The following is a 27,870-nucleotide window of genomic DNA, read 5'->3' on the forward strand; positions in this document are numbered from 1 at the left end:
TTTCAAAGCAATCTACCCCTTCACAAGCACCCAACAGACTCAGTTTGCAAACCCTGTTTTATTGAGATATCTGCCTGGTTAACTAATGGAAGGCTTAACCCAGTCAGGTAGGTCTGGTTTAGATTTACAGATAAAGCTTCACATTCCTGGAGAACAGGCCTTGGAATAACTGCCCTTCTGAAGAGGTGAATGCAAACAGAGTTTCTATGAAAATAGAATTTTACACAGAGCATGGATAAGCAAGTTACAAGTATAGGAATAGGAAAGTAACTTGGAAGCAAGCTGGACAGAAATAAAGATTCAAAACAGTCAAGCGTGAGTCCTGCGTATGATAATAAGAGCGCATCCCCAGAATAAATGCACTGAAGTCAGTGTTACAGCAGTGAGAGTAACATCTGTTGTTTTTATCAGAGAGGAACATCTGGCCAGCAGCTTTTGCAGCTGGTACCTCTTATCCCCATGCCTAATATTCCTTACCGCCTCCCATCAGTCATGCAAAGGTCTGCAGAACGCTGCAGCACTAATAGAGAAATAAAGCCATCCGGCTTCGGTCACAATTCCAGCAATTCTATCTTCACTATCATGGTAAAAACCCAAGAACAAAGCTTTGCTATCAGTTCTGATTTCTTGTGTCCTGCCTTACGTGTGATATTAGCGTGGATAAACAGTACAGGACTGCCAGCCCCTATAAGCAAGCCTTGCGTCCAGCCTTGCTCCTTCTCCAATAGAGCCCATTGTTGCTCTGGAGAGCGTGTGTTTCCATATGAGTTTCAATCCTCGGCTCTCTGGTGGCAGTAAGTGTGACCACGGTCAGTTGAACTGATCTGACAAGAACAGGCTGTCTCCTGTATCAGCTAACAACTCTTTCCTTCATGGGAAAACTGTGGGCAAGGCTGGGTTGTATCCATTAGAAGCTCTGACCATAGCTTGGTGCATCTTCAGTGCTCCAAAAGCAACCTGCTCATCTTTGAGTGGCACAGAGGGCTATGCAACCGGCACCTACAGACCTTGGATATTGTCTTAATCTTCTCCATACAATTCTAGCCTAGGTGCGTGGCTCTCACTGAAATAAAACGGATGAGTAAAACCCAAAGAAACACTTGAGAAAATTTCACAATTCAAATACAATTGATTTCAGCGTAACAGCACCATGCTCCCTTCCCCAACCCACGAGAGATCATGCAACAGAGAAACTATTTCCAGGGAGGAAGAAAATCTTTGCTTCTTTCCCAAGAGAGATGTATTCCCACCCCCCTGCAGCCCATGGATGAACTTCCCTACCATGTCTGTAAGGAGAAAGTCACTATTACAAATGGTCCAGAACATATTGTGTTGTGCCGTGCCAATGTGGCACAGGGCTGCATAAGAGCCTTGAGCTCCTTTCTGGACGGTGAAGCAGTTAGAAAATAAATAGTATTGTTGCTGAATATTAAAGCTGGCAAAAGTATAAAACGCAGTAGGAACAAGTTGGATTTCCATAGTAAAATAAAGTTATGAGCCCAGAACTGTCTTAACAGGAGACAATACAAAACATCTCAGCATCCACTAGAAAATGAGGAGAACACAGTATAATGCATACATAAATATACAGAAAGCACTCACACTAGTATAAAAATATCCACAGTTCTCAGACAAATGTAAACTGTTAAAAAATAATTCCAAGAACGGGAACAGGTTTACAAAAGGACATGTTAATATAAAACAGTAAAACCAGGTTTACACTCTCCCGGGCTCGTGCACAAGCACAGACACATGTAGTCCACATGTACTGAGAATGAGCAGAGCCTTGAGTTGCCATTTGACCCTTTAGGTCAGTGTGGGCTGCACACAGCAGCCAGCGCTGCAAGTACAGCGACCAGCAGAGACGGGCAACGCAGAAACAAAACCCCCACAAAACTGGAAAGAAAAAGCCTCCGAGATGTTAGGGCTTGTTCTTTCCAGACCCTCCAGGCACCCCGGAAGCAGGCGTACCAGGGAATGGGTGCTGCAGCTCACAGGATTTGTCCTGCTGGTGTGAATAGGTGTTGGGTGGCCCTGGCGATGGGTGGACAGCAGCACACGGTGATGCCCGTGCACAGGAGTGACAAACTGCTTTGGTGAAAGAGAGGGCAGGGAAAGAGGCTCAACAAGGAGGGGGGTAATAAGGACCTCAGGGAAGCAGATTCCAGCTCTCCCACAAATGAAATCCTTCAGCAAATAAGCAAGCACCAGGATCCCAGAGTCCCCATGGCAACAAAGCAAACCCAGAGGGCCTCAGAAATGAGCACAGCTTTGGAGAGCAAGTGGGAAAAGCAGGGGTAGGAAACCGAAGCCTGAGTTTGGGAGAAAGGGAGCTTTGCTGTGCTGGTGATCTTTGCTTTAGACCACGCATAAAGCCTCCATAAGACTGTCTTCCATCCCCAGGTCACATTTCTATACTGTCAGTTTGGAACGCCCATAAGGTTCGCTCTGCTCCTGCAGCACGTGCAAGTCCAGGACCAAAGATGGTCAAACCTTCAGCTCATGTAACCTGGTGGCTTCTTCTGACTCATGAAGGCAAAGCTTCACCTTCTTGCCATCAGTGCAGCTTGATGTAACACCACGTACAAGAAACCACGCTTCAAGTGCCCAGATCGCAGCCTACAGCACAAACTGCAGGAATGGAGAAGCAGGGAAAGGGAGCGATGCATCGTTAAGGCCTTCAGGGTTTAACTGAAAGGATAAAGCAAGGTGTTTCTCTCCCACAGTCCTGTCATTTCAGCCTCAGAACACTGTCTGCGTTTGGCCATGGAAAGTCAGATGCCAGGCGTCCATGCGCTCACACATCACCCTTTGTTTGTAGGGAAGCCCTCTCTTTTTGGCAGCTTGGATTGGACTCCTTCCAGCACACATGCTTTTTGGTCATTCTTTGAGCTCAGCAGCCAGTTACAGGTTTCCATAGTGACAAGACTTGAAAGCTTGATTAATTCTCCCCATGGTCTTCTTCCACCCAGGCCACAATTTTCCCCTCCCAACCAGGAATGATGTCATCATCATGGAATACCTATTAAAACAAGGGAGTCATGTCTGGAGTCTGGACACCACTGTGCTATGGTGTGAGCAGCAGCAAACCAGAGGTCCTAGTAGCTCAGATTTTACTACACAGCCCATAGAACATGTACCTCATCCATCCATCGTTCAGATGTCTGTTTAATCTTTTCAGGCTTTAGGTAAAAAACAGATTAGGCTCCTTCTTTAACCTGTAACCATCAAGATTATTATTGGCATGTTTTTGACAGGAAAGGTAAAATAAAGACAGGAAACATGCCTTTTCTGATCCAGAATACAATCTCCAGCTGTTTCTTCAGAACTGTTCAACTGACTGTTATCAGAGTGACCCTTTGCACTTGTCTTATCAATTAGTGAAACAGCAGCTATCACAATAACCTTAAATGAACTTAATCCACACCAACACAAGCCTGAGCATAAGCAGGGCTGTAATGCAGTGCATAAAGATCACACACTCCGTTATCTCTGAAAAAACCTCTAAAAGTAGGATTTTTTTAAAAAATACATCATGTTTGCCTAAAGTGTCTCTCAGTGCAATAGCTTTTATGAAGCCACTTGAAGGGCTACAAGTGTAGTCTGGGTTTTAACCCTGTGTATTCTGTGTCACCGACTGTCATTGCCAATAGCAAGACCTTTGTCCAAGGGACTCTGCCACCCCCAGGCAACTGCAGTCATATTCATGTAATTGCTCTGGCTGGGGATTAAAACACCCCATTTTAGCACCTCACAAGAGGAGCTCAATCTACAGTTGTGAAAATAGTCTCTTCAGGGGCAAGTTCAAAGGTTTCATTAAGTTAGAAGTGAGGTGACCACAGCCTCCAGGGTTCTGTGGTAACACTGAACCGAAAGAGGCTGCTAGCTAAACCCCACACTTACCTCCTCCTTGACTGTGCCAAACTCTGGATCCAGGGCTTTGAAGTGGTACCTGTGGGTTCCTTCACGATCGATAGCTACCTTAAAATCCTTCAGAGTCACCTCCCCTAACCTGCAAGGGAAGAGTTTGGCACTATCCCATGGTACAGCATTACCAGACTTAGCTCAAAGGCTACTACACGGCATGCAGAGCCACAGCACAGGTCTAGCGGGACATGTGGCACCCTGGCCACAGGGATGTGAAGAGCGTGCCCCTCCAGGAACACACCTGTCGACCCCGAGGTCCTCTTCAGAGGAAGAATTGCCTCCTGGTTTACTAAGAACCAGCTCAAAACAGCCATTTTCACTGTCTGTTTTGCATTGACAACCACGGTTTCTTTTGACAGAAGCATCCTGTCACTACATGCCACTATAGAACTGCTTGGCTGCTTTCTCTTGCTTTTGGGATTTAAAAGAAAAATAAGAGATGAATCTCCGAGGGCTCCAACACAAGCACATCAGCTCGGGGACTGCTTTAGACAATTTTCCCCAGAAAATGGTATGAAATCAAATGCCCAAATTAAGGAACAGCAAGCCTGTGTTAGTCGTGACCATATCCACAAGGGAAACAAGCAGCTCCCAGGTCTGTGTCAGCAAGGCAAAGCTGGACCTCACCTCTTTGGTATGTTGACCATGAAAGGTGTGAGGGAGCGGTCGGTGAAGTACAACACTTTGGTGCAGGCACTGGTGCTCATCACGGGAGTGCTGTGAGAATGAGGCAGTTCTGCAAAGCAAAGAGCACAATTGTTGGGGAACAACCCATCTCCTGAAAAGCAAACGTGGAGCTGCTGCAGCTGGAGCCAGGAAACGCAGTGTCAGAAATGACTGTGCTGTTACACATACATGAAAGGAGCTACACACTGAGGATGGAAACAGGGGAAGCAGCAACTGTACAGTTATCGTGTCCACTAGATGGTGCAAACCAGCAGGAACGCTGAAACAACGTCACATTTCCCACTCATCTCAAGGGTAATTGTTTATCGTAGTTATTTATACTGCAGTGCTGCCCAAGCAGCCCATACAGACTCCCACTGTGATGGTGCTTTACAAACAAGCAGCTCTAGGTTGTCTCTGCCCCCTTTCCTTTGCAGTGAACTCTCATCTGTACAGCAAATCACTAAAGGGAAGAACGTGAGTTCTGGTAACGGGAGTAAGAAGCCAGTGGTGGCAGAAACCCAAGGAGATGCTATGCCCTAAACTCTGCCCAGGAAACCTAAGCAATGAATTTGGGATGGCAGGAGCTCAGAGGCACTTACTGGATTTGGGAGGCCAGGAGTCTCTACACTCATTTGTTGCTCTGTTTGCTGGTGATTTCCCCCGGATCTAGGATGCAAAACCAAAAGAGTGAGAACAAAGTGTCACTTCCCAGCTGGAGCTCTCATTGCAGCTTAGATCTGGGTTGTGTGTGAGAGGCAGAAGTTAAGAGCCAAGTGCCCTAGGAAGCCTTTACCGTTCTCTCTTGCCTCTCCTGGGTTTCCATGTGGTAGAGCCGCTCCATCAGGCTGGAGATGCCCTGCTCCAGGCTGTCAATGGTGTGGTGCTGTGGATCATGGCCACTGAAACTGTTCCTGAGGCTGCGAAGGGCATCACGAACCAGCTGCAAGTCGTTTGTCTGCCCAAGAGACCACAAGTCAGTCAAACTCCAGGCTGATTTCTTCCCATCTAAAGCCACAGGTCTTAGAAAGGGGAAATATCTCTTAACAAGATAATAGCTTCCAGGATATCTAGAGTCCATTTCTGCCTCTGGCTGGGAAAACATCCTGTAGGTGCACTCACCCCTCGGTGGGCTGTGGGAGCAGCTCCTTTTCCTGCTGTCTGGAGGAAGCCATTGCTTTGGGCACTATGACTGCTGTAAGCCATCACCTGTTTGGGGGAAGATGCATGTGCCATTAGGAAAGCGTTAGGACCTCCACAAATATCCCAATTTGTGAACTTCAAAATGACGAGAGGGTACATCAGTGACATAATGCCCATTTTCTACTAGGTAAAAACACAGACAAAGAGTCTCTGGTTTCCACTTGCTCCTGTGCTCTCCTCACTGTTTCACCCCTTAGGATATTGACACAAGAGGCTAAGCCAGAGTGCTCACTGCTGGGAGCTTTGGTAAGCTGGATGCTTTGTGTAGTCTGGCTGCCTTGTTTAGGGCATTGACAACAAGTCTGCAAAGCCAGGCCTCTCTGGGATGAAGTGGATGATTTCTGGAGATAGGTAACCAGAGAGTGCTGGACAGAAACATCACTCCAACAGTCTGATGTGTAGACCAAGGCTTCCCATACCTCTTCAGCTTCTCTCTTCATGCAGTGAGCTAGCAGGGCATGTTTGTGTTCAAGCATCTGCTCCAGATCTACCTGTGAGGGGAGCAGAAGGATCAGCACAAACTGAACACGAAGTAAGTGCCAGCTCTCTTGGCATCAGTGCAGCCCACCTGCTCCATACCTGTTGGTAGCTGGCCTCAGAAAGCTGCCTAAGCACGTCATCCAGTTTGCTCTGATGCTGCTGTAAATGGCGATCCTTCTGGCACAGCTCTTTCTGCAACACAGTAGTCCAGAAAATCAACAGGACAGTGAGTAAGGCTCACAATCATCTTCCCATGGCAGGGGAGGTTGTCATCTGCCAGGATCTTGTTCCTCTACAGGCTGACTCACACAATGTGTGTACTTCTTGCTATATGTTGCTGTTGCCTGGAGTCCCCTCGCCCCAGCAAAGATCCACTACTGACACCAGACAACTGTCCCAGAGAAAACGGATTCCTGAGGAATCAGTGAACGATCGGGTGACCCAACGTAACCTGCTAGGCTTCTGCACAAGTGTTAGACACTTAGCAAGACAATACAGAATATATTATCATATATTTTCTGTGTTGTCTTGCTAAGTGTCTAACAATAAAAGGTCTTCTGTATAAAGCTGTAGGCAGAACACAAAGAATATCCGATCTCTCCATCTCATTGCAAACACCCATCGCTACTGCAATTTATTCACTACCCACAGGACCATTCCCAGAGGTGCCTGAGTGGCAGAGATAGCAGTCCCATTCACAAACCTGCAGCATCACCAGATGCTGCCCTCAAAGCCTCCAGTGAAGAGAGGTTCCATTACCTTGTATTCTGCCAGTAGCCGGTTTCTCTCTTCAACTTTCCTCTGAAGGTCAACCTGCAGAAATAACCCATAGGTGTGAGGTCGGTGTTCCTACAGAGTTCTTGACAACCTCTTTGCCCCTTGTGCTAAATGGTGACCTGAGACCAAATATCGGCAGAGTTGCAGTGAGCTGGTGACTAGGCATGGCAGCCTTTTGGACGGGAGAATTCCTCCCTCGCCCTTCTCTCTCCAGGGAGACGCTGTGCACTCGCTAAGCACAATGAGGAAGGAAGAATGCAACTGTATTGAAAAAACTATGGGAAGCCCTTCTCTGTTTCAGCTGAAGGTCTTGGAGGACGGGAAGCAGGAATGAGCAGCAGGAAACTCCAGTGAGTCTCATCGCTATCTAGACTGCGTGCAGTTTTTACTATGCAGAGACCTTGGGCTAGTCATTCACTATCCCACAAACCCAAGCACTATGCTGCAGCCACCAACTCTACCCTGTGGCTGCTGGAGCCCTCAGGGCCACCAACCAACCTCCTTCTAAAATCCCCTAACCCTTAGCAGCACAGTGACTCACGTTCTGGTTGTGCAATTCCTCCTTGTCCATGTTTGCTCTCAGCAGTTCCTGCTTCAGCTGAAGAACTGAAGCATCCTGTTGAATCAGCCTTTGCTGTAAAGCGTCCTGGGGAAAGATGTTATCTGTAGGAAGGTGCAAGACCGAGGCAGAGACCCTTCCCTGGCAAGTGAGTGACCTAGACCAGTGGCCATAACACAGTGGGGCCACTCACAGGGCTGAAGTGTTGCCAGGGGCCCAAGAGAGCAGGACATCTATAGGCATCTGCCCAGTGGGCTCTCAACCCTTCTGCCTTTCTCTTACCCAAAAGTGATTTCCCTGCCAATAGCCTAGCCATTTGGGACAGAGGGGTTTCTGTGCTTCTATCTGAACCTCCTGCTCTAAAAGCAGCCTATTTGCTTTCATGGAAGAAAACAGCAGTGTCTTTGGAGGGCCTCTTCGGTGGCCTATGGCCAGTGTCTCCAGCCATGCACCTGCAGCATCCAGAGGGCAGAAGGAGGCCGATGTCAGCCAAGCACACAAGGAAACTTAAGCTCTCGGTGTGACCTAGTTGTGCAGTGAAATCCTCTCTGATGAGGCAAGAGTCAGGACTAATTCTACTCCTTTCACTCAGTGTTACCCGAAGCTGCGCATTCTACCTTGGGCAGCTGCTGCTGGTAGCAGACTCTAAAGCTTTACTGTCTACATTTGATGAAGTTCCCCTTTCCTCACCTTTATTCCCTGTAGGTTTCGAGCTTCTTGTTTGTATTTCAATAGCTCTTTCTGTAAATGTAACATAATTTGATTAAATGACATCTTGTCACCCCTTTCAGAATCAACCAGAGTCAGTGTTCTCCATCCCCAGACACCTACTTCAGAAGAAAGCACGTCCCACCTTCTCCCACAGATCAAAGAGGATGTCAGGCCCTTAGCCATTCTAGTGAATTATAAACATGACAAAACCACTCCCTAAGGCCCTGCTATTAAAGCCATGAGAGGAAAAGATTGCCTAAGCCCCCACATGTGTCTTCAGGGCAACATCAAATACTTCTCTCCCAGCACCAGAACCGATCCCAGAGCCAGCATCAGCTGAAAGATGAACTAAGGCAGGCTTGACAGGGCAGGCTCAATTATGGTCTCAGGAAAGTAGACATTTACACTCCTGGAGGGAAGGAGATCCTACACATCAGAATATGGGAGCCCTAACACAATATATCCCCCATGTTATCTGTTGGGTTGTCTACTCCCCATCCCACCCTACCCATCCTCCCTTTGCCCCCAAAAAAACTCAAGCAGGACAGAGTCTGCACAGATCTCTTGACCCAAACCCTCTCTTTCTCCCTCTTCATCTGTCCCCTTCTAACCTTTAGGTCTTGATTTTCTTCTACGCTCTGGTCCAGGCGACTTCGGATTATGATCTGAATGTAAAATATCATGGCTATTACTGTGCAAGACAACTGCCTGTGGCAGAACAGTGCAAAGGGCAGCGTGACCATAGGAATGGAGTTATAGCAATGTGCTCACCAGCTGCTCTTCGGGGCAGGCTCCGCGTTCACAGAGTTCAAAGGACCCTTCCTGCTCATCCTCAGGTAAAGACCCATTGAGCAACAAAGCCTGTGAAGATGAATGGGAAAAGAAACCTCCTCTTCAGGGCTTTCAAGGGAAAATAGGCTAGCTGCAGCTCTTGCTAGCAGCAATTCATATCAGTGTCTAAACAGTTTCATTTTCCATTTCTGCTGGTTTCTTTCCCTCAACAATTAATAGATCTTTTTCAGTAATAAACAAGAAGATTTATCCCCTGAAAAAAACTCTCCCAGAGACATCTGCCAGCCAATACTCTTCCCTACAGAAAAAGACCAAACAAGGACGACTAACCAGATTTTCAGAGAGCAAAGTCTATCTCAGGCTACAGTCCAAGGGCAGCCATTACTACAATCACAGATTTGAAGTCTAAAGTAGAGATTGAACCAGGTTTGCGTTATAAGGCTTCTCTTCTGGAATGAGACCGAAGTGTCCCCTTCTGAAAGAAGCCATTCTCTTAACCACACATCTACAAAAGACTTTAGAAACAGGATGTTCGGGGAAGCATAATTCTGTTCTACATTAGGCAAGACCAAAACACATTCAGAACTTTTGCCCAAGCAAGAGAAGACAGTGAAAATGTAAAGCTATGCCCTGTGCTTGAGGAAGGCTATTAGAAGCACAGTATTAACTCCTTCAGTAGCTCCAGCAGGGTATACCATACTGGTTTTCTCTAGTTGATAATTTTTACATTGACCTTTGTCTCCAACTTCCAGGACTCGGGGCACTTGGTAGGTACATATCATACAGGACATAGCATACAACTGGGCACACTGGAAAGAGTCATGCCTCTTTCTTTCAGTTCACTTTCCAGTGCAGCCCCAAATGACTTCAAGGCTGACAGGGCAGGTTCTGCCTGCGAACAGAATCTTCCAGAGATCTGCAACTGCTGCTGAATAGCAAATAGCAATCTGTATGCAGTTAATGCAAAAGCCCTTTGGATTTTCTGAGTGCATCCCAAAGTCTTCCCTGTAGGACCCTCAAGCAGGAACCACACAGGAACATAAAAAGCTGCCGTGGTTTTAGCACTGTATGGGGTATACATATATCAGGTCCCTATTATTTCAATCAAACTCTCATGGACTAGAGGTTCTTAAGTATTGAGCATGAGGGGGGGGAAAAAATCAATTAATCAAATGCAATTTCTTGGCTAGCAACATCAGCTGCCTGTTCCTACTCCCATAGGATGAGAGGGCAGCAATGCCAGCTGCTTGTGCTCGCTCCTGAGACATGGGGCCAGGGCTGGAGGAACACAACATGCCAGTCCCTCCAGTGCCGCCTCTCCTTGCTCCCAGTGAGCACATAATGAACCCGGATTTTACTAGTGAACCGATCTTTTCTTCTTCCTCTCCAGTCTTTTGTTTCCTGCCCATTGTCCACAGGGAAAGTGCCTGCCCGCCCACACCCCACCCTCCAGCCCGGCTGCCTATGCTTCTCACACAATCTCTGCTTTGTTTACTGGCACATAAATATTTACAATTCAAAGCCAGTATGGTTCCCAGCACAAACAGAAAGGAGTATTCTTGGGAGAGTTCAGGGTCTTTGCCATGTGGATCGGGGGCTCTACTCCCCATGCAGAGTCAAACACGTCAGGCTGAGGGTCATCTGGTCAGGGAGGAACTGGAACAGGGCAGCAAGAAAAAGGTCCCCAAAATAAATAGTTTTATAGAGAATGTGCCAAATATTATAGTCTGTCCTAGCTCCTGAAGTCTGTGCGATCCCTGATCAGCTCTGTGAATATTGATTTATTTCCTGACACTTGTCTCTCTGCATTACATCCAATCGCAAATTGCAGGAAGACTGCTCTGTTCTCCCAGGCTGCTGACAAAACCTGCAGGCTGCTGAGTGCTCTGGTGAAGAAGGGTAGTCCCAGCACATGGGGAAACACTGCTGCATCTTTACCGTTTTGCACAGTAACATACATGTTTTGCAGAGCGATGGCACATAGAGTTAGCACAGCAGCACAGGACAGGGCACTCAGACAGTGAACCCAGCTAGGATATGCACTCCAACCAAAAGACAGACAAAATCACCTTCTAAACACAGACTTTGTTTTATATTCCCTACAGTGATTCCACTGTTACCATCAATTCGGTGTACCCCTTGCCCTCTTACAGTCTAACTAAATTACTATTAGTGAATATCACTGATCATCAGTCTTCATAGCAATATAATCCTTCCCTCTCTCCACATCCTTCTCTCTCCCTCCCTACTGAATAAGAGTCTCAAATCACACCAACGGTAAGTTTTAGTGAAGCCTAAGCTAGGAAAAGGTTGTGTTTGAGTTGCACAGACTGACGTTACAATCTTTTCTCTGTAATCCTGGTAAATATTCTGGGGCTGGGGAAGCTGCAGCCATCTCTCCTCCTTCCCTGGGCTCTCTGGGTAAGGATGCTACATAATGATGGAGAACAGGCATACCCTGCCCCAAACAAGACTTCCAGCTAGTGGGAAAAGAAATGCCCGTGGAAGGGAATGACGGCTGAGACAAAAATTATTACCTGCAAACCTGAAATCATCTTCTTCGCTTCCTCCATTTCCTTCTCCAAATGGTCCTGTTGTTCCAAAAGCTGTTCCTCCCATGAATTCTCCAAATATGACCCGGGGTTTCCTGCTTGCCACTCAGGCTGGAAATGAGATTCTGTCTCTTCTGGAAAAAAGAGCAGCTGGATGTGGTCATGACAGACAGGGGAGCCTAGAAAAGACCTGAGCCAGCCTGCCAGCGACTTCAGCCTCTGAGATAGCCTGTCAAACACTTTTGAAGGGCAACAATGCAGGACTACACTGGCTGAGACAGCAAATCATCTCCTTGGAGACCTTCCCTGTCATTTTCTCTTGGGATGGATGCTAACTAGAAGGAATTATTATTAGGCTGCACTCCTGAGAAGGCAAAGAAACAAATCCTCTTCAGGAACTTCTTTGCAAACCCTTCCTCCAATCCGCATGAAAATTTTAGGTGTAAACTGACTATATCACAGAGCATTTGTGGCAATGGAGCGATGAGTTCTCAATGCAAACACCACAACTGTTCAATTCCTTGCAAAGAGCCACTCAACCTGTGTGCAGAGGTGCTGCAGGCACAGGACCTTACACAAAGTTATGCATTTTGCACTTGACAAGCTCATGTGGACTCTCTCTTTAAGTGAATTTTTAATGTATTTTGCAATGTGGCCTAATAAGGCTGTGATGAAAGCATTTCAATTCAGTGAAAATTATATAGGTTCCCTATTACTTCTCCAGAGCTTTTTTATTTCCCCAAGCGCTGCTTCGCAAGCCTCACAGACATTGCCATATTAAGGCATTACTGTAGTGTTAAAAGTTTTGGGATTTAGTTTTACATGAACAGATACTCAGCATCACATCCTCTCCATTCATTTCAGTCACTGGGGAACTTTTTAGCAAGTTTATAATACAAAGAAATCTCAAAGCATGAACTGTAAAGCGTTATCTGTGAGGTACCTGTTTTAGTTTCTGTTTCTTCCATATGGATGATCACAAGTCTTTCCTTCTCCTCTGATGGGGCTACAGTGGATTCACTCTTTGCACTATGGACGGGACTGGGTGATGTGAGGCTGCAGAGGAAGGAGAAACCGTTACTTATAGTGCTGATCGGCGTCATTCTCATCCAAGATAACAGTGAATGTTCAGGCAGGCTTATTGAAACAAAGAATTACCTGCACACTAGAGAAGCCATTAACAAACCAAATAGGGCATGTAACTTTTCCATCACTCTAGATCAGTGTCATAGCCAGGCTAACTGGTAAGTAGTGCAACATGTCTCTTCATTTTCCTTAACTAAATACAAGTTTGAGACTGCCACCATAGAATTCACATACAATCCCAAAGATCAAGACCACACTCTGCTGAACGTCTGTCAGAAACAATTTACTGCAAGCCTTATGTTCATACTGCAAGCTGAACAAAAAGCCACCCTAGGTTGCTTCATCTCTTGCTCCAGCTTTCAAAAGCACCAGTTCACTAACTTGGAATTTCCAAAGGCAAAATATTTTGGAAATCAGATACCACTCATGTTCCTCGGTTAAAATTCCTTGAACGTACCCACATATTTTCACTGGAGCCACCTCAGCTGACTGCGAGGTTCAAGCAATTCTTTTTCAGCAATTCTTCCTAAATGCACAACCCAGACAATCTCAAAAGGTGGCTGAAGCTCACTGACCCATTCAACGTACTCCTAAAGTCACAGCCACTAATCCTTGCAAGTGTGAGCAGGAGTTAATTTTTCATTCTCCCCAATGCAGAAACAAAGGACAGAAGGAAAAAGGAAGAAAACAAGTATGGAAATAATATAATAGGTTTAGAAAAAGAAGGTGCTTTGACAGCTCGCCTTTCACATCTTCCCAGCACCACCGCTGCATATTCCACAGCTCTCTCGCAGAATCAGAAGAGTGTTGCAATAGAGATGGAAATTACTCTCTAGCAGCTCTTATCTGGTCCACTCCCCCAGTCAGTGCTGGCCTACTTCATATTTACATTACAGACCTTCAAGCAGTCTAGTTTTAATGGTCCAGACTCAATGGACTTTCACCATGTTAAAGGAAAAGATGAGTGCAACTTATTAAGTGAGAGAATGGCCATCTTCTAATGGGGATCTCTAACAGCTACAGTGCCTGTTCTTTCCTACTCAAACAAGTTGTGCATAAGTGTTAAAGGGGTCCAGGCCAGGATTTACCTTCAGGAAGGCTAACTCCTTTACAGCAGTCCCCGATTAGGCACATTTTGTACATAACATCTGCAACCAGCCCCTTGCTTCTGCTTGTCCCTGAATGCGTGCACAGCATAAAATCAAAATAATTGTTTGGGAGCCCAGAGAGTGCTGTTTGATCTGCATTATATAATAAGGGTCAGAGGAAAGGGTGAAACTTTGAAGCAGCACAGGTATGAACAGGAAGCCCAGCTGATCCAATGTGTCCAGGAACTCAGGGATCCCACTTCCTTCTAGGAACAGATATTGATATTCCCCCTGCATACTATCAGCTGATACTCTGGATGTGCCATCATCCTGATAAGGCCAATGGGAACTGAAATGCTGCTGCTTATCCCTGGAAAAGATGGAAGAATGAGAACTGTCCTAGAAAACAATATTAGCAACTGTTGGGCAAGAAGGTGGTGAAACTGAGGGATGGACAAGAGCAGAGAACTGGAAAGAAGAATGAGCAGGTCAAAAAACAAGGGGATACAGAGCCTGGAAATAACACTCTTCTCTTCCAAAGTCTGCTCCTCTCAGCACTGCATCCATAGCAAACACAAAAAAGGATCCCAACTGGGGTGGGTTAAGTAGTTACTACAGGTCTCCACAACATAGACAGTTTTACAGGTAATCGCTTAGGCAATTGCTATGTCCTCAGTCTCATTTGCAGGCAGTTTCCCTGTTTTAAAAGGCCAGTGACAACCTCTCAAACCATGTCAAACAGTGAAAGAGCCACTGCGATGCACTCAGATGAAGCAGTAGCACAGGTCGCATTGCCTTATACATTATGCCATCAAGTTAATACTGGAAACATTTATACAGTTTTGTATCAGTCACCAAGCACATTAGAGTATGAAATACCACTGATGTAATCTGTTCTTTAAAGTACATGACAATTAATGATTAAATCATGCCAAAACAAGTGCTTAGAAATTAAAGTTATTCAAGACAGATCTATGATGCAAACTGTTCCAGTTTATTCCTTTCACCAGTTGGTTTCTTAACCCGTATCCCTTTTCTCCACTGAGTCCCAGAGTTCCCAATGCCTGCACAGTCAAGGCTTTAGTGCAACAGCCCCAGTGATAAGTCTGAATTCTCATAATTTTAATGAACACCCCATCCCTGTTGTTTCAAATGACAATGGCAACAATCGCTCACCATTTGACCTGCTTCCCTCCCATGATCTCACTTTAACCTTTCGCCTCACAGAATCCGTTTCCCTGGGAGCCTCAGGATTCCGGCTACAGACATGCTTGGCCCCTTCACACACACAAAATTCAGCGCAGAAAACGCCAGTTCCTGTCAAACTACTGGAGAAATATTTGCAAGCCAGACCGCTTCACCGAAAGATTGACAGTAGAACCAACAAAAAATCCTCAGGGTCTTCACAAGAAACCATCGGATGCCAGATCAGCAGCCCCCACGCACGTTTTTGATTCCAGAGTCAGGGAATTTTGCAGCCTGGATTTTGTTTTCGCTGGTTTTGCTCTCGGGTTATTTGTCTCTTGCTGCTGCATCTTGGTCAGCTGCACACCCAGTTTGCATCACAAGGACTGTGATCTGGATTGCCGGTCATGTTTCTCATCCCATTCTGCCCTCTTTAGACTCCGAGCACCTGCTACAGATGCCAAGGAACAGCCAAGAGAAGGTGCTTCTGCAGGCGATAGGTTCCCTGCTCTTCCAGGCTCGGATGCGGTCTCGGAAGAGCATGCAGCACTTCCCAGCCCTATGCGGCTTCCTCTTCCTCGCCGTCTCCAGCTCCCTCTCCCTCCTGCTGTCACACAGGCTGTGCAAGGCTGAGCCTTTTCTCTGAGATGCCTGGCTCAGAGTGGGGGAGGGAAGGTTGGTGGAAGGGGAGGGGAAAGGGAGATTGATGGGTGAGGGGCTCAGCGGTTTGGGAATCCATCTGATTTCAGCTAATTTTCCATAAATCATTTCGGTTGCCTTTGCTTATTAGAGCTTTTGTCTCTGGGAATTGTGTTATTCAGGCTGCGTGCTCTCTTACAGAAGAGTTAATGCTGAAATGAGCTGATGCTAGGCAGGGGATGCTGCCCTGGGACAGACACAATTAGATGGAGGGGGGTGGCTGCAGTTAATAACCACGTGCCACACTAATAAAAGAAGTGACTTGTTTCCCCAAGCCAGTTCTCATAACTAAGCCAGTGCATTTGTCTCTGGAAGGAAAGAGAAACAAGCATCTTGTTTTCATCATGAAACCTGGTGTCAGCAGAAGACACCCCCAGGAGGTCAGATTGCTCCCCATTTCTTTGGGTAGATCACTGACCACTTATGTAAAGATTCTCACCGTATTACATCCTATCACCAGTAATACCACCATTATCACATGGTAAAAGAACTCATGACGTTATGGGGGAATCACGACACACGGTGATTTAGCATGTGCAGAGCAATATTCGCTCACTGCCAAAAATACAGCCACATATGAGCAAACAGCAAGTGTCCAACAGCCCATTATAGGGTAGAAGTGCACACATAACACAGCCACGTTAAACTGAAGGAGGAGTGGAGGGAGCATGTTTCACTCACCATCCTACCAGGATCACAGTTTAAGAGTCAACACCAAAATCTGTTGACATCAGCCATGAAATCCTGTTGCCAAGACCAGAATTTTTACATGTCCCCTTGAAATGACAACTTCAAAAGTACGCTCTCTACTGACATCCTGTGGAGGCTGTGGCCCAGTACTGGCTCCCATACAATTCTCACACTCTTCCAGATGTTCAGTTATAAACCATCTCACAATGACACACAGCAAATTTTAGGGGTAAATTACAAACTATTGTATTGTTTTCTCCTCTGTTGGTCCAAGTGACCTTAATTCTTGGATACATAGCTTTGGATAATTGTAGCTCAGAAGTTCCTAGCTCTTACCTATGCAATCACATCACAAATAAGATCTATTTTATCTATGGGATAAAAGGCAGTAAACCTCTACTTCAAGTTGGTTATTGAGGCTTCATTCTCCAGATCAGGCAGGAAACTATATGCTGGGAATCCTCTTTTCTGCCAGAGCTAACCAGATCACAGTGATCAACGTCAGACAAATGGTCACGAAGGAATACATCTTGGCAATTAAAGTTCCTTACCTGGCAGAGTGAGACTCCAGTGGCACATTCTGCTGCCCTTCATACTGCTGCACCAGTGCCCGGACACTCCAGTAAGGGTTTTCAATCTCCTCATCCATGCTGCTGTTTCTGGAGATAGTAATCACAGAATGAGGGAAGCCTCACCTGATAGGAGCTTTCCTACCCTCCTTCTTGGAGACGAGAAAAAACACCATTTCAACCTCATTTCCAAACTGCTTCATGGGTACTCCCTTTGGCCAGTATATTAGCAAATGACCTTCAGCTGTATAAAGTAAACCCTCCACAGACCACCATATTGGCTTCCATTTATATGTCATTACTATTATAATTCACATATACCTTTTGCAAGTGTTAAATGTGCTTTTCAGAATTACACATTCCTTCTGTACATGGATCATCTCCCTTGATTATCATTGGAAGGCTGTATCAGCTGGTGAACAGCACACAACGCTCTGCATCTGCCTGTACAGCACCAAGCCTAACGTTGGGCTGAACAGCAATGTAAAAGACAGAATGGAACCGCACAACAGGCTCAATGCCGCAATTCTGGAAGTAACTGCTCCCAGATCTGTAACCAGTACCTGTAGATAACACCTTACTTTTGTTTCACTTGAAATGAAAAAGTCTTTAAGTATGTCTTAAGCACCAAGAAAGGGCACCGAGCTCAACATAGCATTGGGAAAATGAGGTAGCAGAGTTCTCTCTGGCTTACCCATGAAGAACTGTTCTTTTCCAGTGAGGTAACCGAGATCCAGCAGTTATTTTGCTATAAAATCCAAAAAGAAATTGGGATACCTGCAGTCTTCATCATGAGGCAGCCAGGCTATTCCCCTTTGTCACTGTCTGTTTAGGTTTCAGTGAGACAAGCAGCAGCTTGTTTGCACACCAGGAGAGCTACCTGACACCAGGTATTCTCAGGATAAAGAGGCATTTCTTTTAAAAGAAGCTGTCGATCTGCTAACACGACCTCACCTCGTGTAATTGGGGAAAACTCATTACCTCTGTCTGTGCCGGAAAACGTCCCGGCCAGACCGCAAGACATCTTGACGAGCACCTGCCAGAGCAGCCACTGCCCCTTGGGCCACCGCAGCAGCTGAGCGGGGCCTGTGGCTGGCGGACGATGCTGACGAGCCCTTGGCCACCGTGCCAGCGGGACTGTGGTTCACTGCTCTCCCGGAGCCCGGTTTGAAATGAGCAGCTAAGGCCAGGATCAACCTCATGATGGATTTCAAGTTCCCATCAACAATATCTGCAAAATGTAAATAAAACCAAGGACAGTGGCATTATCGTGAAGTCCCACCAGAGCTGTACTTGACCAACAAGCAGGAATATGATCAAATCCAATAGTGAGCTGTACCTGACCAACAAGCAGGAATATGATTAAACCCAACGGCATCATGGCAATAAATGAGGACTGTGCAAAAAGGACTGCGTTATAGCTCTGGATGTTTTGTACAGAGCAGCAAACTGACTGCCACCTACAGATCACAAGTTTAAATGCTTTGAACAGACCTGAGCCTTCCCTCTATGGCCATTTCCAGCTAAAAATTCCATAGGTAAGATGACAGCACATAATTACTGAATGCTCTTCTAGAAAAGTACTACAGATAATTGAAGATTACCACTGTAATAGCAATCACTTCAATTAGCACATGGAACTTTCACTTTTTTAATACTAGAGGTCAGAGCACAGCAATGTATTTATTTAACAATATAGTACCCTGTACCATAAACTGTTTGTAGCACCTTGCAAATGTTAACTAGTCAGTTTTAATAATATCATACCAGACAGAAAAGGGCCTTCAACAGATAGAATCACCTGTGGTAAGCACCGGGGACACGTACCTTTTGCTGATGTCTGATGCATGCGTATCTTCTTTGATGCCACAAACTGTAAAACTTTCTCCACATTTTCCCTCATCTCCTGCTGGCTGGTGGGGTTCACCCGAATGCCATTCAGCTTTTCACCAGCTAAAGGTGTGAAAACACTTCATTAGAGAAGAACTGGACCACTTGGATCTGCCACAGGTGTTGCTATAGGTGTACAGCCTATACATGTCTCTTGTCTGGGTACTGCGAGAGGCATGTGTGGCTTCTTGTCCTGCTCATAAGGTATCCAGTACCAGGAATAACTAAGCTGGAGACAGATTTGGTTTATGTGGAAAGGTTTTGGTGGAAGGTGGGCTACAGGGGTGGCTTCTGCAAGAAGGTGCAATGAGCTTCCCTTATGTTTGACAGAGCCAGTTTTAGCTGGGTCAAGGCGGAGCCAATCAGTGATGTTGGTAGCACCTCTGGAATATATTTAAGAAAGAGTAAAAGCTGCTGCACAACAGCAGCTGGGAGAGAGGACAGAACAGCTCTGCAGACACCAGGGTCAGTGAAGAGGGATAGGAGGTGCTCAGGCACCGGAGCAGAGTGGTGCAGCCCATGGTAAGGCAGTCACCCCCCTTGCAGCCCACAGAGGTCCATGGTGTGGATATCCACCCTGCAGCCTGTGGAGGACCTCACGCTGGAGCGGGTGGATGAGCCCCAAAGGACCCTGTGAGCACCTCACGCTGGAGCAGGTGGATGAGCCCCAAAAGACCCTGTGAACACCCCATGCTGGAGCAGGTGGATGAGCCCCAAAGGACTCTGTGAGCACCTCATGCTGGAGCAGGTGGATGAGCCCCAAAGGACCCTGTGAGCACCTCATGCTGGAGCAGGTGGATGAGCCCCAAAGGACCCTGTGAGCACCTCATGCTGGAGCAGGCTCCTGGCAGGACCTGTGACCCCACAGGGGACCCACACTGGAGCAGTCTGCTCCTGAGAGACTGCACCCCATGGAAAAGACCCACGCTGGAGCAGTCACTGAATAACCACAGCCTGGGGGAAAACTCCACATTGCACAAGCTTGTGGAGGATTGCCTCCTGCGCATGGGACTCCACACCGGAGCGGAGGAAGAGTGTGGGAGTGGTCCTCCCATTGGCAAATGTGTAATCCAGGTCCCATCACTTAAGGCCCAAACTAAATGTCCCATACTGCCTATAACTCCTTTACAGTCCATTTTGTCTTTATCAATGCCAATTTCAAAGGCTGCCTGTGAGTCTAATTGTTTCCGACAAATGCAGCCTGTAATCACTGCTACTTTGACAATGGACAAAGGTATCTCTTTAATGTCTATTTGACAAGTTATCACCCGTATCACAAGTATCTCAGCAAGCCAGTCGCTCCTCCAAAAATGCCACATGCTAACACCATTGCTCTACAAGGTAAATCTTTTCACAACTCCAGTCCAGCCTCGTGCAAGTTAATATGGCCCCTGGTTTTAGCACATCTATTGTAACTGTCTGCTAAAACATAACGACTTCAATAAAACCACATTTATTGTTTGCTTTATGATTGTTTACTTTTAAAGTCATTCCTTCCCCCCCACAAGCTCTGACACAGTCATTAACATCTGCCAGTATATGCCTAACAGATGTCAGAGCCAAGGACAGCTTTTTCCACACAAGATCTAAATCTGCAAGATGAAAAATAGTGCCATATGGCATTACTGACCTACAATCTCAATGAGCAAAGCAAGAACGACTCCATCTCGGAGATCTTGTCTCAAGTCTTGGACCGGTTTTATTGTTGGCTGCTTCTTCAGCTGGGAATTCACCCAGGCCACATACGCCTGTAATTGTTGCTGAAAATAGAAAACAAAACATTCTCATGTCATTGCCATTTCTGGGCAGAGCTGCATAGCTCTCACTTTTCATCTTCGCAGATCTCATTGTCTTCAGCCTTGAAAACAGCATCAACGGTCTCATCCCCAAGCCTGCTGAGCACTAACGGACATCACAGCTCACTCCATGCCAGGGCAGGAAGAGCAAGCAGGCGGCACAGCAGGACTCGCGATCCAAACACAGCTGAGAACAGAGCTTTACGTTACACTTACTCTAGGCTGGTGCTAAACCAATGGCATCATGCCCTTATTTTTGGTGCCAGAATTGGTTCACTCACAGCGTTTAGTGTCCCATCCACACTATTTTCTTGCACATACCAAGAAAGAAAACCCACAATGCAGAAGAAACTCTGTGTTCTTTCCCATTAAACTACGCCACTCACCAAAAGCAACAACCAGGACAGGTTTCCTAGAAGAGACAGCAGCCTTAACACTCTCAGCATAGCCTATTTCTAACAGCTCATACAACAGGGAAGAGACACCTTGTTGTACAGCTCCTTTCCTCCATTTCCTTGGAGCTGCATCAGTGTTTCTAATGGCCCAGTTTCCATTTCTGTACGTGTGAAAGCCGACTTGCTGGAACACGTAACACCTGCAAGACCTGAGAGCAAGGACCACCGGCTTTCTAGCAGGTCATACTGGATGCTGCTTCATATAGCTGTGCATGTTGCTACAAGGGAAATAGCAGGGAACTGGAATTCAGGCTTCTGGTCAATGCGAGGACCAGTCTGGCATAAATGACTGAAAGGCAAAGAGCAGATTCGCATGACATTTCTCCTTCCATCCCCCTCTGAGTAGCACTTCCATGGCTAGCAGGAGCACTGGTACAACACTTAAATCCCTTTGGACAGGGCTGGGATGGTACACGGAGGGTAAACAAACTGATCCATTTATGGGATTACCTCCCTTTTCACTAAGCTTCCCATTATTCTGCCAACGCAGCAGGTTTTAAGTCTCCATTCCAAATTATCTCAGCGACGTCAGTCAGAGTTTATGTTTTTACAGCCCATCAAAGTCACCATCTGATCACAGCTCTGCTCTCAATTATCCTGACATAGGAAATCCAACTTTAAGCACACCACGGTTCGGTCTGCTGGTTCAGAAATTGGACTGGACCTGCATTCAATCAGTTCTGCTCACTCAGCAGCGAGCGGGAGAGCAGAATAGCAGAGATGAGCCTGGGGGCTGCCTGACTGCTTTTGGAATAAAGGGAGCAGAAGTGGCAGATGTGATGCACGCTTGCTGGAGCAGACTTGGTCTGTCACATGCATTGCGTCTGCGTGCTCTCCTTTGGCTGTAATGGCAATGGTGCATGTCGCTTTTGCCTGCCCAACTTCAGAGGCCTTTATTTTCTACTGAATGCGACTGGGTGCTGCAAATAATCAACAAGCCTTGACTTTCTGTCTTGCACAAGCTGGTGAGCCCATTTTAGTTTTCAGAAAGACTCTCTTTGTAGCAGCTCTCACCAGCGACAAAACCCACCCCACCACTTGCAATTGTATTTTAACCGATGGTGTGGGAACTGAGGTTCTGTCTGATGCCAGAGGGGCCACAAGCCTTCTATGGCATAGACTCAACAAAGCTTTGATTTATTAAAACAAGTACCAGAGAAAAGAGGTAGGCTTGCTTATAGTAATACTGCATCATTATAGAAATATCTAGATTCATAAGTAAAGATGCACCAAATTGGGTTGCAGCATGAAAACCTCACCTGAAGTCTATTTAATGTAGGGAAATAATCTTACCAGAGTTGTGTTTACTACCTTGCTGTAATTTTTCAAGTCATTTTACAAAGTTCTAAACTGTTCTATTGTACTAATTGCACAGCCCCTTCCAGCCTACAGAAAACTTGCAGTTTTCATAGGAGTCCGTATGGTTCTTCCATTTGGACACTTCTGTTTTCACTCAGAGGAAAAATAAACCATTGAACTGTTTGTTTTCTATTGATTTTCTCTGAGCACCATGCATGCAGAAGAAAGCACTTTTGGCAAACTTTTAGTCTCTCTTAAAAGCATGAGAAAGTTGACATTGTTATTAATAGAAACAAAACCACTCCTAAACCCCAATGCATTTACATTTTAAACAGCGGTTATTAAAAGGAGAATTTTAGGCAATGGAATATGGATGTCACCATTACTAAGTAAGTTCATACCAGCAGCTGCTGTAACACCAGACACTTACATTTCATTAGCAGACATACTTGGTTATTTAGTTGGTGGGGTTTGCCCTTTCTTTTTACCCACTAAAGCATAAGATTTTCCTGCAGAAGTTCAGACACTTGGACTGATCAGCATTTCCTGATTTTTGAGTCCAAAACCAAGAAGATCTAATGACTTTAGCAGAAGACTTGGACTATTGCAGAGCTAAAAACCCAGGGAGCAGGCTGTCACTTCTGGCAGCTGATGTGAGCAAGTGACCCAGCTTACCAAGAAAATAACACACATTAAAGTTTAGTGACCTAAAAATGGCAAAGCAGTGTTAAATGTGTGAAGGGACAAAGCCCCATAGCTGCTGACCAGAAACCCCAAGAGCAATTTTTAAGCTAGCAAGTCAAAAATGCTTTGCTTCACCTCTCTGTGTTTGATGCATCAACTGGCATGAACCGGGCAATAACAAGGACATTATGGGCCATATCTTGAAGCCCTGCACTTCCACAACACCACAGGGCCTTGTTCCACAGCCACAGATTCAGCTTAATGAATCAGACCCATAAAAAAGTGAAACGGTTGTCTCACTCCCTCTGAATTCCCTTTGTTTCAAAACCCAAGACAACTATCAAATCACAACAGAACAGCCCTAAGTGCTACCATAGTAATATGATCTGCTACATGGATGGACATCACTGATGGCATCTATTCCGGGAAGTACTCCAGGTATCATCTTCCAGCACAGAGAAAACAAAGGTTTGCTAGGATGTATCCTGCCATAAGAACAGCAGTTCTACACAGCCCATTTCATCCCACAAAATATACTCCCTAATCTCTGTTTGTCCACAGAAATACACCAGAAACACATGCTCCTTCACCACCTATGGCTGCAGACATGCCAGCTCAAATGATACGCACACCTCATCCAATCTCACACAGGTCTCAGCCCCTCTCAGTCAACAGGACTCCAAGGAGAAAGGATGTTGGGAGCAAACAAGAAGCTGGATAATGCATCTCAAAAGTACATCTCATCTTCTTCCTTCATCGTAGCTGAATAATTAACTGAGTAATTCTTCCTTCAACCACTGACCACTCTGGAGTTTTCTTCTTCTCCCTGCATTTTTGTTTTAGCTTCTGTTCAGCCAAATCTCCAACTTGCTGGGGCTCACACTGCTCTACACCTCACCAACATTTATTTCAAAACCAAGATTTTTCAGGGGAAAAAAAACTCAAACCAAACCCCAAAAAAACACCACAACACCAAAACACATCAACCTAGTCTAAGATCCACTACATAGAGCACATGTTATTAGGATTATGGTGGAGTTAAGCTTAATCCTATTTATGTTAACACAGATTTGCATTCCAAAAAAAGGCTAGGTTTACCTGTACCTTGTAATGGGAAGAGTAGCTCCCTTATCTGAAGGAAGTTGGAGTTTGGGTTGCCTCAGCTCCTAGGCAGATCATTGTAGAGTGTTTATGTCCAGGTCACTCTGGAAGCCTTAAAAGACTTTACAGGGCAGGAGAAGGTTTTTAGAGGAAGGTACTAAGGGCCACCTGCAGCTCTAAGGAATTTTCCAACTTGGAGGCACTTCTGCTGGCAAATTAAAGGTCAGCACTTGAGTAAGCATAACACATCCCAGAGCAGGATTGTACTTTGAATTACTTAACCAGCACATACCCTGAAGAAATGCCACAGACCTACCAGCTATAGGCAAAAGGCTGCCAAGGTCAGGAGTATATATATTTGTGCCTTCAATCGACAGCCAATAATATGCAGGAGGAAAACCCCTTCCAGGGTCAGCACGCTTTTCTTGGCAGCTGTAATCCCTTGCTGATAATTACAATGAAGTGTGATTATCTAGTATTTTCCACAGGTGCAAGAAAAGCAGCAGCTCTATTGCAAACCTACCAGTTGTGGGAGTCCTTGCAATTCACCACCTGCTGCTTAGGGCTCAGGTTTCTCCCCTCTCAACCATTGATCAGTCCAGTCTGCCTGACAGTAAATATAGGCAGATCACAATGCCTTCATATGCTTCTCTCTCCTTTATTATCAGTGCTATCTACATTACACTATATAAGGTTAATTTCACCTCCTCTGAGACTATGATATTGCACATTTTGAAGTTGGGCAAACCTTTATTCTTGGAGAAACTCATTCTATAGCAGGCAGATGCCTTCAGAGAGCCTGACCTCCTTGCTATCGTGTCACAGCAGACTCCCATAACACTCTCTGCTTCTAGGAGGAGATGACTTTTCTGTGTTCCTTTGATGAATTTGAACCTATTCTTCTCATTGGATTTAGTGAATCAGCATGGAAGAATAATGTTTCACATAATACTGACACTGGTTTTCCTTTATACCATGTGGACATTGCCCAAGCACCAAGTCTAGCAAGGTCAATAGTAGTAGCCCTTGTGCTACGAGGTGGGTCCCAGTATGAAAGGCATGTACTGTCCTATCTGTTCAGAGCAGTGAACCAAATATCTGCAAGAGCAAACTCAAAGGCTAGCCTAATTGCATCAGGATGTAATGCTTAAGGCCTTGCATCATTTTTAAGCTTTCTGACATTACCTTAATTAGATGTGAACTGCAATTTTCCATCTGGTGTTCCTCCGGTTTGATGTTTTGTTTTGTCTGAGAAGGCCTTTGTAGGAGCAGAAAATACAAACTCACAAGCAAAGAAAATGTTTCTCTCTGCTCTCAAAGACAACATAATATTTTTTCCCCAAAATTGCTGCTTAAATGTGATTCAGGCTGTTTAATGTATTGAGATGGCTCCTGATGCACCCATTGGAAGCACTGAGAGTGACTACCATTCATCAACTGTTCAGGTTTGTGCAGAGACTCTAGAAACTCTAACAGGGTTTGGCCAGATCTTTAGAAATACTTTAGAGACCTTCCTGTTATCCTGCGTGTTCAGAACAAACATAAAGAATTAAATCCTCCCCTCTGTACGCAGCTGCCTAAACACAGATCTCTCACAGGGTCTTGGCTGTGTTGGGTAACTTTCCAGCCATGGATTATTGACCAAAGGTCAGAGACACACAATCAACATCCCTAGAGAAGCTGGAACCGTACCTGGCCTCAGGTCCCAAGCATGTGTAGGGTTGCACTTGAGCTCTGCACATACACATAGGAGCTTGCTAGCAACTTACGTTAATGCACAGATTTGGAAAGTACATCCTTGTTTTCAAGGTATCTAGTCACCAAAAGAGCCACCTAGCCACAAAAGAAGCTCTAGCAAAAGAAGAGACACAGAACCAGCAAGGCAATTCCTGCCATAACCCGGCTCACTGCTTATGTTAAATTAAGTCTGACTTTTTATCTTGAATCTGTTTTTATACCAAACTTTAGGTTTAGTAGCCACTCACTTCCAGCCTTCTAACATCAGAGCACTGTGTTGGGATCAGACACCTTGGTGCACTCGTTCACATTCGAGAACTTCTATAAATAAGCACCGAAGGCACAAAGAGACACAGGGGGAAGTACAGTTGGTGGATCAAAGCACAGGGCAGGGAATCACAGGGTTTCTCACTCATTTCCAACTGTGTCTGTGATGTGATGCCTGTCCTTGGCAAGTCACTGAACCTCGCTGTCCCGTAGGTTCTGCACTTGCAAAATATACGTTAATATTACTTCTGTTATAATGTGAAGTGTGTGATGTGGCAGAATGATCCCAAGTGGAAGACATGAGATTTATTCTGTTTTCATAGTGGGAGAGGGACTTATTTTTTCCACAGCTGAGCAGCCTGTGGGTAAAACCAGTCAGGGTGGGTGGGGCTAGCACTGGATGCAAAACTGTACTTTGCTCCCATTATTCATTATATTATTAACATGCAATTTACTATTAGCTTATGCCAGAGAAGGATCTGCTGTCCTTGAGCACAGGAAGTGTAAGCTTGAGCAGAACTAATACCTTTGTTAGCTAAAAATGAGACTGAGATACTCCGTGGAGGAGGGGACGGAGCATTTACACAGTTACGCAGAACAATTAAGGGAGACTTGTGGCTGGCGTGAAGCTGTGAGGCTTGAGTTTCATACCCAGTTTGTTTTCCCCTCGATGGCTGGTGCTGTTAAGCCCAGGAGGGATGTTCGTTTTCTGCGAAGAATGGAGTATGGGGGCAGAGCCGCCAGGTGGAGGCTGAACTTTGCAAGGGTGAGGAATCACTAAACACAAATATAAATCAGCTATGCGCTCTAAGAATATAACACACCAAGATACTACCCTTGCCACCAGGTGAGAAAGCAGATAGCAGCCACTGCTTGGTAGCAGCACAAGCCCCCACAATTTTCCTTCCTTTCAGCTTATAGAGAGGAAATCACGCTCAAGCATGGTCTGCACAATGCACAGCCAGGCAGTGGCTGCCCTGGCATTATATACTGAGTATTATGTAGAGAGTATCCAATGGAATGGATTTGTTGTGCACCCTACGAGGGCAGCCGACGGCAATCTGCGCTCCCCATGAAGTTACAGGATCCCCGCCTCTGGGATTTCTTGGTACTTCTCACTCCTTATTTTCTGATTGATTAGTCTCTCTAACAGCAGAACAGGCAAATAAAGAACACTTTAAAAATTACATTTTCCTGACAAAGATTAGTTTCAGTCCCCCAGAGATTCAACCTACAGAGCAAGATAGGGGAAAACACTTATATAAAATTAACTGTGCTCCATAACCTGGCTGAAGTTTATATTATTTACTAGTACAACAGTAAAGTATCACAAAGAGAATAAAAACTCTGAGCTAAAAACACCAGTTGTAAAACAGCCACAAACTCTTCACAAGCTATTGCTGGTTTGCAGACCCCTGGCTGAGCTGCCCAGGACGGCTTCTGTTAGTACGCGGTTCTCCCACCCTGAAATCGTGCTTATTTTAGTCCTTCTCTGTTCCTCAGAGCACTTGGAGACAGAAGTTCCTAAGAAATGCTGCACAAAAGCATGCTGCCTTGCTCTGGAAAGGTCTGTGTTAAGCTTAGGTTGTGTATTTACCTCCGTGAAGCCCTCCTGAAGAATATCCAGTAAATTCCCCCTGGCCAAACAAGCGAGCAT

At 45.7% G+C, this 27,870-nt stretch overlaps 1 protein-coding gene across 2 annotated transcripts; it reads right to left on the reverse strand.

Annotated features, from left to right (window-relative positions):
- Window positions 1–2,941: 2,941 nt before the first annotated feature.
- DIXDC1 (DIX domain containing 1) lies at window positions 2,942–27,870 on the reverse strand (the record flags this gene model as incomplete). Of its 2 annotated transcripts, none has more annotated exons than XM_080357831.1 (20): window positions 2,942–3,022; window positions 3,904–4,012; window positions 4,555–4,663; window positions 5,196–5,262; window positions 5,390–5,551; window positions 5,716–5,802; window positions 6,216–6,287; window positions 6,376–6,468; window positions 7,036–7,089; window positions 7,595–7,699; window positions 8,303–8,353; window positions 8,935–8,988; window positions 9,095–9,184; window positions 11,653–11,801; window positions 12,611–12,723; window positions 16,967–17,074; window positions 17,966–18,215; window positions 18,812–18,937; window positions 20,505–20,634; window positions 27,811–27,870. In XM_080357831.1, 20 exons carry the CDS (start codon window positions 27,868–27,870, stop codon window positions 2,942–2,944), a joined length of 2,070 nt encoding a protein of 689 aa, XP_080213957.1. The 2 variants fall into 2 exon arrangements, with proteins under 2 accessions (XP_080213957.1, XP_080213956.1); XM_080357830.1 differs by having other exon boundaries at window positions 12,611–12,756.

Source organism: Nesoenas mayeri, assembly GCF_963082525.1.
Source record: "Nesoenas mayeri genome assembly, chromosome: 22".
NCBI classification, from domain to species: domain Eukaryota; kingdom Metazoa; phylum Chordata; class Aves; order Columbiformes; family Columbidae; genus Nesoenas; species Nesoenas mayeri.